The sequence below is a fragment of the Peromyscus californicus genome, unplaced genomic scaffold (assembly GCF_007827085.1).
Source record: "Peromyscus californicus insignis strain IS unplaced genomic scaffold, ASM782708v3 Scaffold_3__1_contigs__length_106647218, whole genome shotgun sequence".
Classification (NCBI taxonomy): domain Eukaryota; kingdom Metazoa; phylum Chordata; class Mammalia; order Rodentia; family Cricetidae; genus Peromyscus; species Peromyscus californicus.
The window spans coordinates 14,136,605-14,150,217 of NW_026294551.1; the positions used below are offsets into that span (position 1 = coordinate 14,136,605).

The 13,613-nt window shown below is 38.9% G+C and overlaps 1 protein-coding gene across 7 annotated transcripts in view; it reads right to left on the reverse strand.

Annotated features, from left to right (window-relative positions):
- Cep112 (centrosomal protein 112) overlaps window positions 1-13,613 on the reverse strand; it is a 494,900-nt gene that overhangs the window by 427,724 nt on the left and 53,563 nt on the right. For all 7 annotated transcript variants that reach the window (XR_008222117.1, XM_052755648.1, XM_052755650.1 and 4 more), the window contains exons 7-8: window positions 3,851-3,898; window positions 3,514-3,591 (exon numbers count right to left, since the gene is read on the reverse strand). Coding sequence is in view for 6 of the 7 variants with exons in the window: in XM_052755648.1 (XP_052611608.1) it covers window positions 3,514-3,591; window positions 3,851-3,898 (126 nt within the window). In the remaining variant the exon portion in view is untranslated. The remainder of the gene's footprint in view (window positions 1-3,513; window positions 3,592-3,850; window positions 3,899-13,613) is intronic.

Consider the following 13,613-nt stretch of genomic DNA (forward strand, 5'->3'; position numbering starts at 1 on the left):
GAAACATACCTAAACATAATAAAGGCAATATATAGAAAGCCAAGAGCCAATATCAAACTAAATGGAGAGAAACTTAAAGCAATTCCACTAAAATCAAGGACAAGACAAGGTTGTCCACTCTCTCCATATCTATTCAATATAATACTTAAAGTTTTAGCTAGAGCAATAAGACAACAAAAGGAGATCAAGGGGATATAAATTAGAAATGAAGTCAAAGTCTCACTATTTCCAGATGATATGATAGTATACAAAAATTCTACCAGGGAACTCCTACAGCTGATAAACACCTTTAGTAAAGTGGCAGGATACAAAATAAACTAAAAAAAAAAAAGTATCCCTCATATACACAAACAATAAATGGGCTGAGAAAGAAATTAGGGAAACAACAGCCTTCACAACAGCCACAAATAATATAAAAAACTACTCTAATCAAGCAAGTGAAAGACATGTATTGCAAGAATTTCAAGTCTTTGAAGAAAGAAATTGAAGAAGATATCAGAACATGGAAAGATTGCCCATGTTCAGGGATCAGTAGAATTAAAAATGGTAATTGTAAAATGGCCATCTTACCAAAAGGATTCTAAGATTCAATGCAATCTCAATCAAAATTTGAACACAATTCTTTACAGACCTTAAAAGAACAATACTCAACTTCATGTGAAAAAACAAAACATCCAGATAGCTAAAACAATCCTGGACAATAAAAGAACTTCTGAAGGTATCACCATCTCTGATTTCAAGCTCTATTACAGACCAATAGTAATAAAAAACGTATGGTATTGACATAAAAGTAGACAAGTGGATCAATGGAATTGAACTGAAGACCCAGACATAAACCTACACACGTATGGACACTTGATGTTTGACAAAGAAGCCCAAATTATATAATAGAAAACAGAAAGCATCTCCAACAAATGATACTGGTATAACTTGATGTCAGTATGTAGAAGAATGCAAATAGATCCATATCTATCACCCTGCACAAAACTCAAGTCCAAGTGGATCAAATACCTCAACATAAAACCAGATACACCTAACCTGATAAAAGAGAAAGTGGGGAAAAGCCTTGAACACATTGGTATAGGAGACAACTTCCTGAACAGAACACAAATAGCACAGGCACTAAGATTGATAATGAATATTAGAACCTCATGAAACTGAAAAGCTTCTGTAAGGCAAAGGATACCATCAATACAACAAATCAGCAGCCTACAGAATTGGAAAATATCTTCACCAACCCTACATCAGACAGAGGGCTAATTTTCAAAATATATAAAGAACTCAAGAAACTAGGCATCAACAAAACAAATAATCCAATAAAAATTGGGGTACAGCTCTAAACAGAGAATTCTCAACAGAGAAATCTCAAATGGCCAAGAAGCACGTAAAGAAATGTTCAACATCCTCTGCCATGAGGGAAATGTAAATCAAAACAACTCAGATTCTATCTTAAACCTGTCAGAATGGCTAAGACTAAAAAACAAGTGACAGCTCATGCTAGATAGGATATGGAGCAAGGGGAACACTCCTTCATTGCTGGTGCAAGTGCAAACTGTGCAGTCACTTTGAAAATCAATACGGTGGCATCTCAGAAAATTAGGAATTGATCTACTGCAAGACCCAGCTATACCACTCTTGGGAATACACCCAAAGGATATTCCATCATACCACAAGGACACTTGCTCAGCTATGTTCATAGCAGCTTTATTCACAATCCTCCAGAAACTAGAAACAGCCTAGATGTCCCTCAACCAAAGAATGGATAAAGAAATTGTCAAATGATAAAAACATTTACACAATGAAGTATTACTTAGATATTAAAAATGACATCAAGAAATTCAGGCAAATGGATGGAACTAGAAAAAATCATCCTGAGTCGATAACCCAGACCCAGAAAGACAAACATAGTATATAGTCACTCATAAGTAGAGATATTAGCTGTAGAGTAAAAGATAATCCACAGGCCCCAGAGAGGCTAAGTAACAAGGAGGGCTCAAGGAGGGGAAACATATGAATCTCCCTGGGAAGGGGAAATAGAATCAACATTGTGGGTAAAGTAGAGGGTTGGGGGGGACAGGAACAGGAGGAATCAGGTATGGGGAGATGGAGGTAGAGAGTACTAGGAGAGACAACTGGAATTGGGAAGCATCTCCAGGACAAACTAGAAACCTAGTGCAATGAAAATTCTCAGGAATCTGTGAGGGTGACCCTAGCTAAGACTCCTAGCAATGAGGGATACAGAGCCTGAACTAGCCATCTCCTGTAACTAGGCAGGACATCCAGTGGAGGGACTGGGACACCAACCAAGCCACAAAACCTTCAACCTACAATTTATCCTGCCTACAAGACATGCTAGGATAAAGATGGCACAGAAATTGTGGGAGTGGTCAACCAATGATTGGTCCAGCTTGAGACCCATGCCACAAGAGAAAGCCCATTCCTGACACTGCCTAGAGGGCTAGGACCCAGAGGCTGGATAGCCCAGTGACTTAGGACAGAACCAAACATGACTGGAAAAAAAATCAGTGAAATGATTCCTGATGATGTTCTGCTATACTCATAGATTGGTGCCTAGCCCCAATTGTCATCAGAGAGGCTTCATCCAGCAACTGATGGAAAGAGATGCAAACCCATAGCCAAACATTAGGCAGACCTTGGGCAATCCTGCAGAAAAGGGGGAGGAAGGATTGTAGGAGCCAGAGGGGTCAAGGAAACCACATGAAAACACACAGAATGAACTAACCTGGGCTCATAGGGGCTTACAGAAACTGAACCGACAACCAGGGAACCTGCAAGGGACTGACCTAGGCACTCTGCATATGTGTTACAGTTGTGTAGTTTGGTCTTCTTGTGAGACTCCTAACAGAGGAAGCAGGGGCTGTCTCTGACTCTTTTGCTGGCTTTTGGGACTCTTTTCCTCATGCTGAGTTGCCTTGTCTAATCTTCAACTTGATATGTTATGTTTGGTTCTACACTTGGGAGGCCTGCCTTCCTCTTAATAGAAAAAGAGGAGGAATGGATGGGGTGAGGGAAGAGGAGAGGTGGGGAGAGCTTGGAGTACAGGAAGGAGGGGAAACAGCAGTCAGGTTGTAAAATAAATAAATAAATAATAATAAACAATAAGAATGGTGAAATTAAGAAGACAAAATACAAGTAAGCAGATAAAGAGGGTGCATGGATTCACTGAGGTCAAACACACTCATTCTAAAAACTGCCATTTCCTCTATCTCCTGAGCATCAGAACTTTAAGTCAGGAAAGAATCCTGCATCACAACCCTCCCTAGCAGTGGAGCTGGGCATATAAGATTGGAGACACACATTAAACTCTTTAATGGCAGGCCGAGCCTGGTCTGCATCATGATTTGGTTTTGAGCCCAGATAACTAACCTCTTTCTCCTGTGTGTCACATCTATGTACAGTCTGAAAGCTCCTATTACACAATATCAACTTGATATTATTATACAATATCAATTGTGTTAAGTACTAGGCACATGAGAAATAACTCAGTCTTACCTCTTTCTCATGCATTCGAGAAAGAAAATGATCATCATGAAGACTGCTAGACTTTCTCAGGCTGACCTTTGGAGTTATCTGTAGAAGCAGTAAGAGTTATTTAAAACTACCCAGGACTAGTTTATCAACTTTTTAAAAGTAAACTAATAAAGTCTCAGAAACTCATTTCAAAATAAGGTTAGCTTTGGAGAAAAAAGTGACTCATTCACTTCTAAGCAAAAGGACTAAAATACGATTACCCTTTCTAATGTGGATCTACATTATTTTATATTTTAAAAACTTCATTTTATTTAAAGATACCTGTCCGTAGAAAAAGTCCAGTGAAATCATCACTTACCAGAGAAACTGGAAGAGGCTTCTGTCTCAGGTACCGAGGATTTTCTATCTGAAATATTGCAAATAAAGACATTAATCCTGGAGTTGTTTGAATAAAATACATTTTTCTGTGTGAAAATGTCTTCTGTATATCTTAATATTTAGTTCATTTTCTATAGTACCACACATACATTTCAGTGAACTTCCTTTCTGTGTCTAAATACACCTTCATGGCCCTCTACCTCAATGCCCACTTTCATCGAAGGCTCTTCACTTCACATTTTCACATTTCCCAAATCTGAATGACTATGTTACCAGAACTTGTGCCCATCTGCCTGTTTGTTTATGCCTCCCAAACCCTCTAAGTATACATGTATTCGTTCTTTAAATCTCCATTTAGTCACTACACCCCTTGACATTCTAGAGATACGACTCTAACTGTAACTCACAGCATAAATGAGGACATGATATTCTTTGAGATTCTCCCTAAAGCTATCTTTTCAACTTCACTATTCCCCAACTTACTCCACATTCCAGGGGCACCAGACAACTTGTTTTATCTCGCAAGCACTACCTGCTCAAAGCTGCAATCATTCTCCCCCCTTCTTCAAGACTCACTGAGTCAGAATGAGGTCCTCAGGAAAATTAAACCCAACCAGGCTAGTGCCACCCTGGATGTTCACCTCTTTTTATGACCTAGCACCTATTTTTTTTCCAAAAAAAATGTGGATTGCCAAAACAAAGAGTGATTGCCACATTCACCAGTCTATTCCGAACCCCCAATCCAGTGCCCACAATATTCTTAGGGAAGAGGAGGGAGAGGGAACTACATTTGGTCCCACCTCTCAGCAGCTCCTAAGCATCCTGGCTTCACATTCATGGCCCTTACCTAATACCTTGAGTGTTCAGCACTGTTTCCACACACATCTTTGGGCAGACTAAGGACAAGGATAGTGTCTTCTAAGCTTTGTAGGTCTGGCATCTAACACACATTTAATGCCTTTCAATCAAGCATTTCTTGAATTGCTTTATGATAAATTCTTTATGATTTCTATACCAACTATTTCATTTACAAATAAAATAAAAATTAAAAGTCATTATCAGAAGAGTCTAATTTCTTCATGTCATAAGCTCACAACCTACTACACCAATAACCACAAAATGAATAAGAACATTATGACTCCAAAGAAGAAAGTGGTTCTTACCCTGGATTACACAGGATTAAGAGACAAGTTTTTTCACATATATCTTATTCTATCTTCCAAAATCCTAGCCAGTTTTCAAAAAGTTAAATTTTATTTAATTGTGAAGATATTACACTCAATTTGACACAAAAGGCAAAGATAAAGAATCAATTAAAGAAAACAGAGGGACTAAACTTAAAAAAAAAAAACCAGAATTTAAAATAGCAAAGGTCTAGCAGAACACCAAACGGGATCTGAGGAATTACATGCATTTTAGTCCCTAGAACAGGAAAATATGCACATGGTTTTCTTCACCTAGAGACTAGATCACATAAAGGTACTGGAAACCATCTGAATTTAAATTTCTCTCCTGGTCCTGCACATAGACCAACAATGGAACCAAATAAAAACACCTACCAGCAGTGCCTACATCCCAATGAAGAGAAAGTGAATAGCAATTCCAAGATCCACATAAAAGTAGCCAAATAAAGATCCCAAACTTCAACCAAATTAGCACAAAGTACAAAGTCACCACAACTGTATGTTTGGCAACACTACAGACTGGCTGCATGGAATTCTGACTTCAATGCTCAGGATGCAAAGCACTACTAGCAGATATGTGAACCACAACAGTGCACTTACTAAGTAAGGTTGCCTGAGAAGGAGGTGCCGAACTGGACATACGTAGCTCTTTAAAGACAGGCAGCAGCCTGGCGGTAGTGGCGCACGCCTTTAATCCCAGCACTTGGGAGGCAGAGGCAGGCGGATCTCTGTGAGTTCGAGGCCAGCCTGGGCTACCAAGTGAGTTCCAGGAGAGGCGCAAAGCTACACAGAGAAACCCTGTCTCAAAAAACCAAAAAAATAAATAAATAAATAAAATAAAGACAGGCAGCAAGCTCTAGGAAGTAACAAAGTACATTCAACAAATAGCTGCTGTCTGGAAGTACATGTGAAAAGGAAGTTAGCATTCTTCATTTGGGGAACACAGAAAGTGAGTTCTTCAAAGACACACACACCAACGAACACACTCAACTCCGACTCATGAAGCTGAATTAAATATAAGAAGAAACAGGAAGAGTAAAAACAAGTCTCAAAGATGCTTAAGCTCTAATTAAGTTTAGATTTAAAACCAAAGGCCAAGGAAACCATCTGTGACTTATTTTTGCTCAGCTCTCCATTTATAAGCAGGGCACAAAATATTGGTCTAGTTAATTGCAATACAGCATTTCAGCTATACAGAAGTAAGTCTTATTCCACCCCCTTCATCTTTAAAAGCATTAAATAAAGAAGTGAAGGGTTTCTATTATTATGAATTATTTTTTCAAATTTATGAATAAAGAAAAATGTCTATTCTAATTCATAAAAACAACAAAAAAACAGTGAAAATGGTAACAATATTCCATTGTTCTTATTCATTTATAATACACTGAGTTTGGGAAATATTCAAAGAAAAGCATGTTCTTGAGTCTATTTAGGGAAAATAAGCAATCTATTTTCTGATTTTGTAACAACAGCCAGATGTGCTTTGAAGTTGACTACTCCCACTTTGCAATCCGCAGGCAGCATGGACTTGGATGGAGCAATGTGTAAACAGTCTTAAGGCTGACTTCTTTCATGTTTTTTCAGAAAACCTCCTTCTCTCAAAATACATCAAGAACAAATGCCACAAAAAAAAGAATGTCTAGCATGGAAGCTATAGCACAGTCATGTGAAACACTGATGAAAGTACATAGAAGGCAAAGCCCCAAATAACTAGATTCCAACAGCACAAGTCCATCAGGCATCTGCACATTTGTTTCAAAAGCAAACAGAATAGCAATAACAAAATATATAATAATTTAAGCTAGGCATTAATACGGATATATGAATGCTCTCTAATGAAAACTGACTTTTGATGTCTTATTTCATTTAGTTTTTTAGTAGGCACACTGGATTACAAATTGTTTTTTTGTTGGTTTCTGTTTTGAAATTATTCAGGTTTTGGCTCAACTTCCATAAGAAAATACCTTCTGATGGACTAATAGTCAGTTAGAGAAGTTTCGTTTCCAGAAAAGTTAAAAAGTACTTTATCAGATATACAAACTTTAGAGGGAAAGACATTGTCAAATGATATATTACCAGGAACACCAACTAAAATAACTTTTTAAAATTATAATATAGGAAAACGCTTCACAGGATGAAGGGAGCTGGGCAAGGGATTCATCTTTCAACATCTAGTCAACTGTGCTTCAAGAGTATATCTTGCCGGGCAGTGGTGGCGCACGCCTTTAATCCCAGCACTCGGGAGGCAGAGCCAGGCGGATCTCTGTGAGTTTGAGGCCAGCCTGGTCTCCAAAGCGAGTTCCAGGAAAGGCGCAAAGCTTCACAGAGAAACCCTGTCTCGAAAAACCAAAAAAAAAAAAAAAAAAAAAAAAAAAAGAGTATATCTTATCTATAGAAATCGTAGAAATCCATGTCAGGGCCAGTGAGATGACTCAGTGGGTGAAGAAGCCTGCTGCCAAATCTGACGGCCTGACTTCAGTCCCTGGGCCCTACATGATAGAAGGAGAGAACCAACTCCCACAAGTTGTCCACGGACTTCTATAAGTATGTGTGCACGTACCAATGCATGTGCACGCACACATGTGCACACACACATACACACACACAAACAAACACACAAAGAACATTATTTTTCCACAGAAATAATTCTACATGTGAAGACTCATTCACTAGTTTACCCAAAATATTTCAGCAATCATTTAAACAAGCTTAAGCAACATATATACACACAAACACACCATCCAGTACCACAAGGAAAAGGAAAGAAAGGCCAAATGAACAGAACACAAGCAGGAAACACTGTTGTATGCTGCCCGTGAGACAAATTACACCATGCCACTGTGTCAAGAAAGAACGTTTCATCTATTGGTTCTGATGGCCTAAGGTTCAGTTTTGGTTTTGTTTTTACCTGGTTAGGTTTTTTTGTTGTTGTTTTGATTTGTTTTTTTTCTTGAGGTTAAGTAATAGATCATTAGTGGATCTTTGATTCTCAGCACCACTTTAAAAACAGCACAGAACTTCTATGACTGTTCACTATTACTCATTAATGTTTACCTTTGGTTTTTTTTTTTTTTTGTCTTTTTTTTTTTTTTTAGTTTTTAACCAGTTTTTTTTTTTAATTTATTTTAATTTATTTTGCAATACAATTCAGTTCTACATATCAGCCACGGATTCCCTTGTTCTCCCCCCTCCCGTCCCCCTCACCTTCCCCCCAACCCCCCCACCCCCATTCCCATCTCCTCCAGGGCAAAGCCTCCCCCACAGACTGAGGTCAACCTGGTAGACTCAGTCCAGGTAGGTCTAGTCCCCTCCTCCCAGGCCGAGCCAAACAATCCTGCATAGGCCCCAGGTTTCAAACAGCCAACTCATGCAATGAGCACAAGATCTGGTCCCACTGCCTGGATGCCTCCCAAACAGATCAAGCCAATCAACTGTCTCACCCATTCGGAGGGCCTGATCCAGTGGGGACCCCTCAGCCATTGGTTCATAGTTCATGTGTTTCCATTCATTTGGCTATTTGTCCCTGTGCTTTATCCAACCTTGGTCTCAACAATTCTCGCTCACATAAACCTACCTTTGGTTTTAATTATTACTTTTACAGAGCTATTTGATATTGATGGGTTTTGTATCTTGATTTTGATTTTCAGGTAGAAACGTGAAAAGGAAACTATTCTCTTGGTGGTAATTTCTAGTCTTATTGAAATAATTATTTATTTCCTAATCAGATCCACTTTATAAATACCCCATGGCCATACAAAAATAAACTCACAAACAAAACTTCTTTTCCTTGGCCACTGTTCTATAACCATATTTCTTTTCAGTTTTAGAAACTGTCATCTCCTTTTTAAGATCAACTATCAGCTATAGTAGTCTCAAACCTAGTTCCCGTCTTTGGTGTTTTAACTTTACTTACTGACTTCTGTGTATGGGGGGCACACACCACATTGTGGGTGTGGAAGTCAGAGGGCAACTACTGAGAGTGGCTCTCTCCTTCTGTGATGAGGGTTCTGGGCATAGGGCTCAGGGCCTGAAGCTTGACAAGTGCCTTTACCCAGGAAGTCATCTTAACAGCTCTGATTTTTGTTGCTTCATTTTGTTTTTTATAAAGACAGGGTTATTCTATAGCCTGGGCTAGCCTCAAACTCATAGCAATCCTCCTGCCTATGCTTTGCAAATGCCGGGAGTACATGTTGCTTTACATGCCTGGCTATTTCTTGACTTCTTTCAAAAGATAACTCAAAGTGAATGATGATTTTTAAAAGAAAAAATTCTACATGAACATACAAAAATTAGTTGTCCTGAAAGGCTTCCAGGTTTTTCAGGCATGATAAGTAAAAATATGAAAAGTACATGCATAGTTCAGGAACACAAATGATTTATTTTATTTTTCTTCAAATAATAAATAAAAAGAGAAGAGAATACCCCATGGCTGACTGTTCATTATAAACTTCAGAAAATATTTAGTTAAATTTTTTGAATGAGATTCACTCTATAGTTCTTTGAGTTTTAGCAAATCCATTCAATGGCACTGTCTTAGTCCACATTCTATTGCTGTAATAAACTCCATGATGAAAAGCAGCTTAAGGAGGAAAGGGTTTATTTACCCTTATAGTTGTAGTCCATCAGGAAGAAAGTTGGGGCAGTGTGGTGACATATTGTGTACCCTAATAAAATTTGCCTGAAGATTCGAGAACAGAACAAGCTACTAGATTAAACAGAGAGGCCAGGCAGTGGTGGCACACACCTTTAATCCTAGCACTCAGGAGGCAGAGATCCAGATGGATCTCTGTGAGTTGAAAGCCACCCTGGATTACATGAGATTGATTCAGTTTAGGAGAGAAACAGAGCCAGGCAGTGGTGGCACACACCTTTAATCCTAGCACTTGGGAATCACATGCCTTTGTCTTTAATCCCAGCACTTGAGATCTCATGCCTTTGCTACCAGTATTTGGGAAGCACACACGCCTTTCATCCCAGCACTAGGAAGGAAGTGGAGTGGAGAAAGGTATATAAGATGTGAGGAGACAGGAACTAAAGCGTTTCGACTGAGAGCCTTTTTGGCTGAAGCCTTTTTGGCTGGAGGCCGTTTCTACTGAGGACTCAGCCCCTTTTTGGCTGGACCCCTTTTGCCTGAGGACTCAGAGACATTCAGTCAGAGGATTTGTGGAGTTGGCAAGGTGAGAAGTAGCTGTGGCTTGTTCCTTTGTCTCTCTGATCTTTCAGCATTTACCCCAATATCTGGCTCTGGGTTTTTTTAATGAAAAGACCATTTAGGAATTTGAGCAATAGGGCAGGAACCTGAAATAGGAACCTAGAGGCAGGAACTGATGCAGAGGCCATGGAGGAGTATTGCTTTACTGGCTTATTCTCCATGGTTTACTCAGCCTGCTTTCTTTTTTTTTTATTTTTTATTTTATAATTTAATTTAATTTTACATATCAGCCAGGGATCACCCTGTCCTCCCTCTTTCTGCCCTCCCCCTCCCCAACCCACCTCCCATTCCCATCTCCTCCAGGGCAAGGACTCCCCTGGGGATTCAGCTCAGCCTAGTAGACTCAGTCAAGTCAGGTCCAGTCCCCTCCTCCCTTCACCCAGGCTGAGCAAAGAGTCCCTGCATAGGCCCCAGGTTCCAAACAGCCAGCTCATGCAATGAGCACAGGTCCCAGTCCCACAGCCTGGATGCCTCCCAAAACAGTTCAAGCTAATCAACTGTCTCACTTATCCAGAGGGCCTGATCCAGTTGTGGGCTCCTCAGCTATTGGTTCATAGTTCATGTGTTTCTACTAGTTTGGCTATTTGTCCCTGTGCTTTTTCTAATCATGGTCTCAACAATTCTCGATCATAGAATCCCTCCTCTTTCTCGCTGATTGGACTCCCGGAGCTCCACCTGGGGCCTGGCCCTGGATCTCTGCATCTGCTTCCATCAGTCATTGGATGAGAGTTCTACCATGACAGTTAGGTTGTTTGGCCATCCGATCACCAGAGTAGGTCAGTTTGGGCTTTCTATGGACCATTGCCAGTAGTCTGCAAACATGGTATGTACTCACTCATAGGTGGATACTAGATGTCAAACAAAGGATGACTAGACTGCTACTCACAATTCCAAGGAGGCTACCTAGTAAAGAGGTCCCTAAGAAAGACACAGGGATTGCCCAACGACAGAGAAATGGATGAGATCTACATGAGCAAGCTGGACGTGAGGTGGGGTAATGAAGGGCAAGGGTTGAGGGAAAGAGAGCTTAGGGGAGCAGGAAATTCCAGCTGGATCAAGAACAGAGAGGGAGAACAAGGAAAAAGAGACCATGATAAATGAAGACCCCATGGGAATAGGAAGAAGCAAAGTGCTAGAGAGGTCCCCAGAAATCCACAAAGATACAGCCTGATTTCTTATACTACCCAGAACCACCTGCCCAGGGATGGAACTGCTCACAGAGGGCTAAGCCCTCCCACATCAATCATTAATCAGCCAATCAATGAAGACATGCTTTCAGTTGAGATTCCTTCTTCTTCAATGACTCTTGCTTGTGTCAAATTGACAAAAACAAAAACAACTAGCACAGGAATCATCAGTAATTTAAAATCCAAAGAGTAATTTAAAAAGTTTATATATACTTGAAGTTAATCTTTAAAATCTACAAAGTACTATTCTGGCCTCTAGCCTAGTAAGAATTTTTTGTTTCTGCTATATAAATCCAATTAAAATTAGCATCTTTTCAGTTTCTGAAAAATGTTAGTCTAGCATCTTTCATTCTGCATAGTGTTCCTGAAAATCATCCACTTTTTTGTATGGCCTGATAACAGTTCTTTGTATCACTGAGGCAAACTCCATTGTATGTATGCACATGCCATCTTTTCATCCATTCTACACTTAAAAGTATTTAGAGTCCTTTGCATTTTAGTCAATTATAAAATAAAGGGGGCTATTACAAATACTTGTATGAATGTTTGGTTTGAGTAGACACATTCATCTTACTTAAATTAACCCTCAGTGTGACATTCTTGGGTTATATGGTAAATGTTTTACTTCCTTTGAAAGTTGTCCAGCTTTGGAAAGTAATATTTTGCACTCCCAGTAGAAAGAAGTGTGTTCCAGTTGCTCCTCATCCTCACCAGCACTTAGCACTGTCAACTGTTGGCTAAAACCCTTTAATAGACATCTAGTTGTATCTCTTTATAGCATCCTTTGCCTTTCTTTTCATTAGGCTTCCTTAGCAAGAATTCTTCATTCATTCTGAATAAAATTCCTCATCATATGTGAGCTCTACAGATTATTTCTGTGTTGTCTGGTTTTGATACTAACACTGGCCACACAATGTGATTTGGAAATGATACTTCTATCTTGTTGAAAAGCTGTGATGGCTATTACTTCTCCCTTAACTGCTTCATTAGATGCATCAGATAAATCATCTATGACTGGAGTTTCCTTGGTAGAATATTTTTAACTACAAGTTCATGACATTTAATAGCTATAGAACTATTCAGATTTCTCTTTTTAGTGAGTTCAGTTTGCTGAAGGACTCTGTCCCTTTTATCTACAGTCAAATTTATGCCCTCGGAGGTATCTGCAGTAATTCCTTATTTGACTTTGAACATCTGTAGGTTCTGTAGTCTATCTCCTCTTTCAGTACTAATATTAGCAAGCTTTTTTTTTTTTAATTCTTAGTCAGTCTGGATAAATGCTTGTTAAGTTTATTTGTCATTTAAAGATCCAGCTGTTAGTTTCATTTATTTTTTTCTAATGCTTTTCTGGGTTCAGCTGCTTCTGTTTCTATTTTAATCTTTACTACTTCTTTCATCTACTTGCTTTGGGTTAACTTGTCCTCTTTGCTCTGGTTTCTTTAGACAGTTTGATGACTTAGTACTTTGTTCTTTTCTTTCTTACTGATTTAATCATTTTTACTTCCAATATTTCTACTACAAGGTGTCTACACATAATCTTTGTGTTTAGCCTTACTTGAAGGTCACTGGGTTTTATGAATGCATAGATCAGTTTTTTTCACCAAATTTGAAATTTTTCAGGCATTATGTTTTCAAATATATTCCTGATCCTTTCCCCCCTCTTCTCATTCTAGTACCTCCATTATGCCTATGTTATACTGATATATTTAAAGGTATCCCATATTCTCTGAAACAATGTTTATTTTTTTAATCATTTCTTTCTGTTTTACAGATTAAATTCCATGTAGTTCATATATATTTATTTTATTTTTTATTGAGAGTCTATTCCCATTTAATGGTGATAACTGCATTCTTTACTTCTTTACATATGGTTTGCCCCTTTTTTTGAATATATTTATAATGGCTGCTTTGAAATCGATTAAATCTGGCCTCTGGATCCCTGAGTGATTTCTGCTGCCTGACTTTTTCCCAATGTCCAGGTCACTCACTGGTAATTCTTTGTGTGTATGGCTTGTATGTTTTCTTGAAAACTATACATTTTACAACATAGCAACTACAGACTCTGACCCCTCTGTCCAGAAGCAATTGCTGTTGCTTACTTGTTAATTATTTCATAGCTTAGTCGGACATTTTTGTGTAGTTTGTTTCACTCACAGGGTA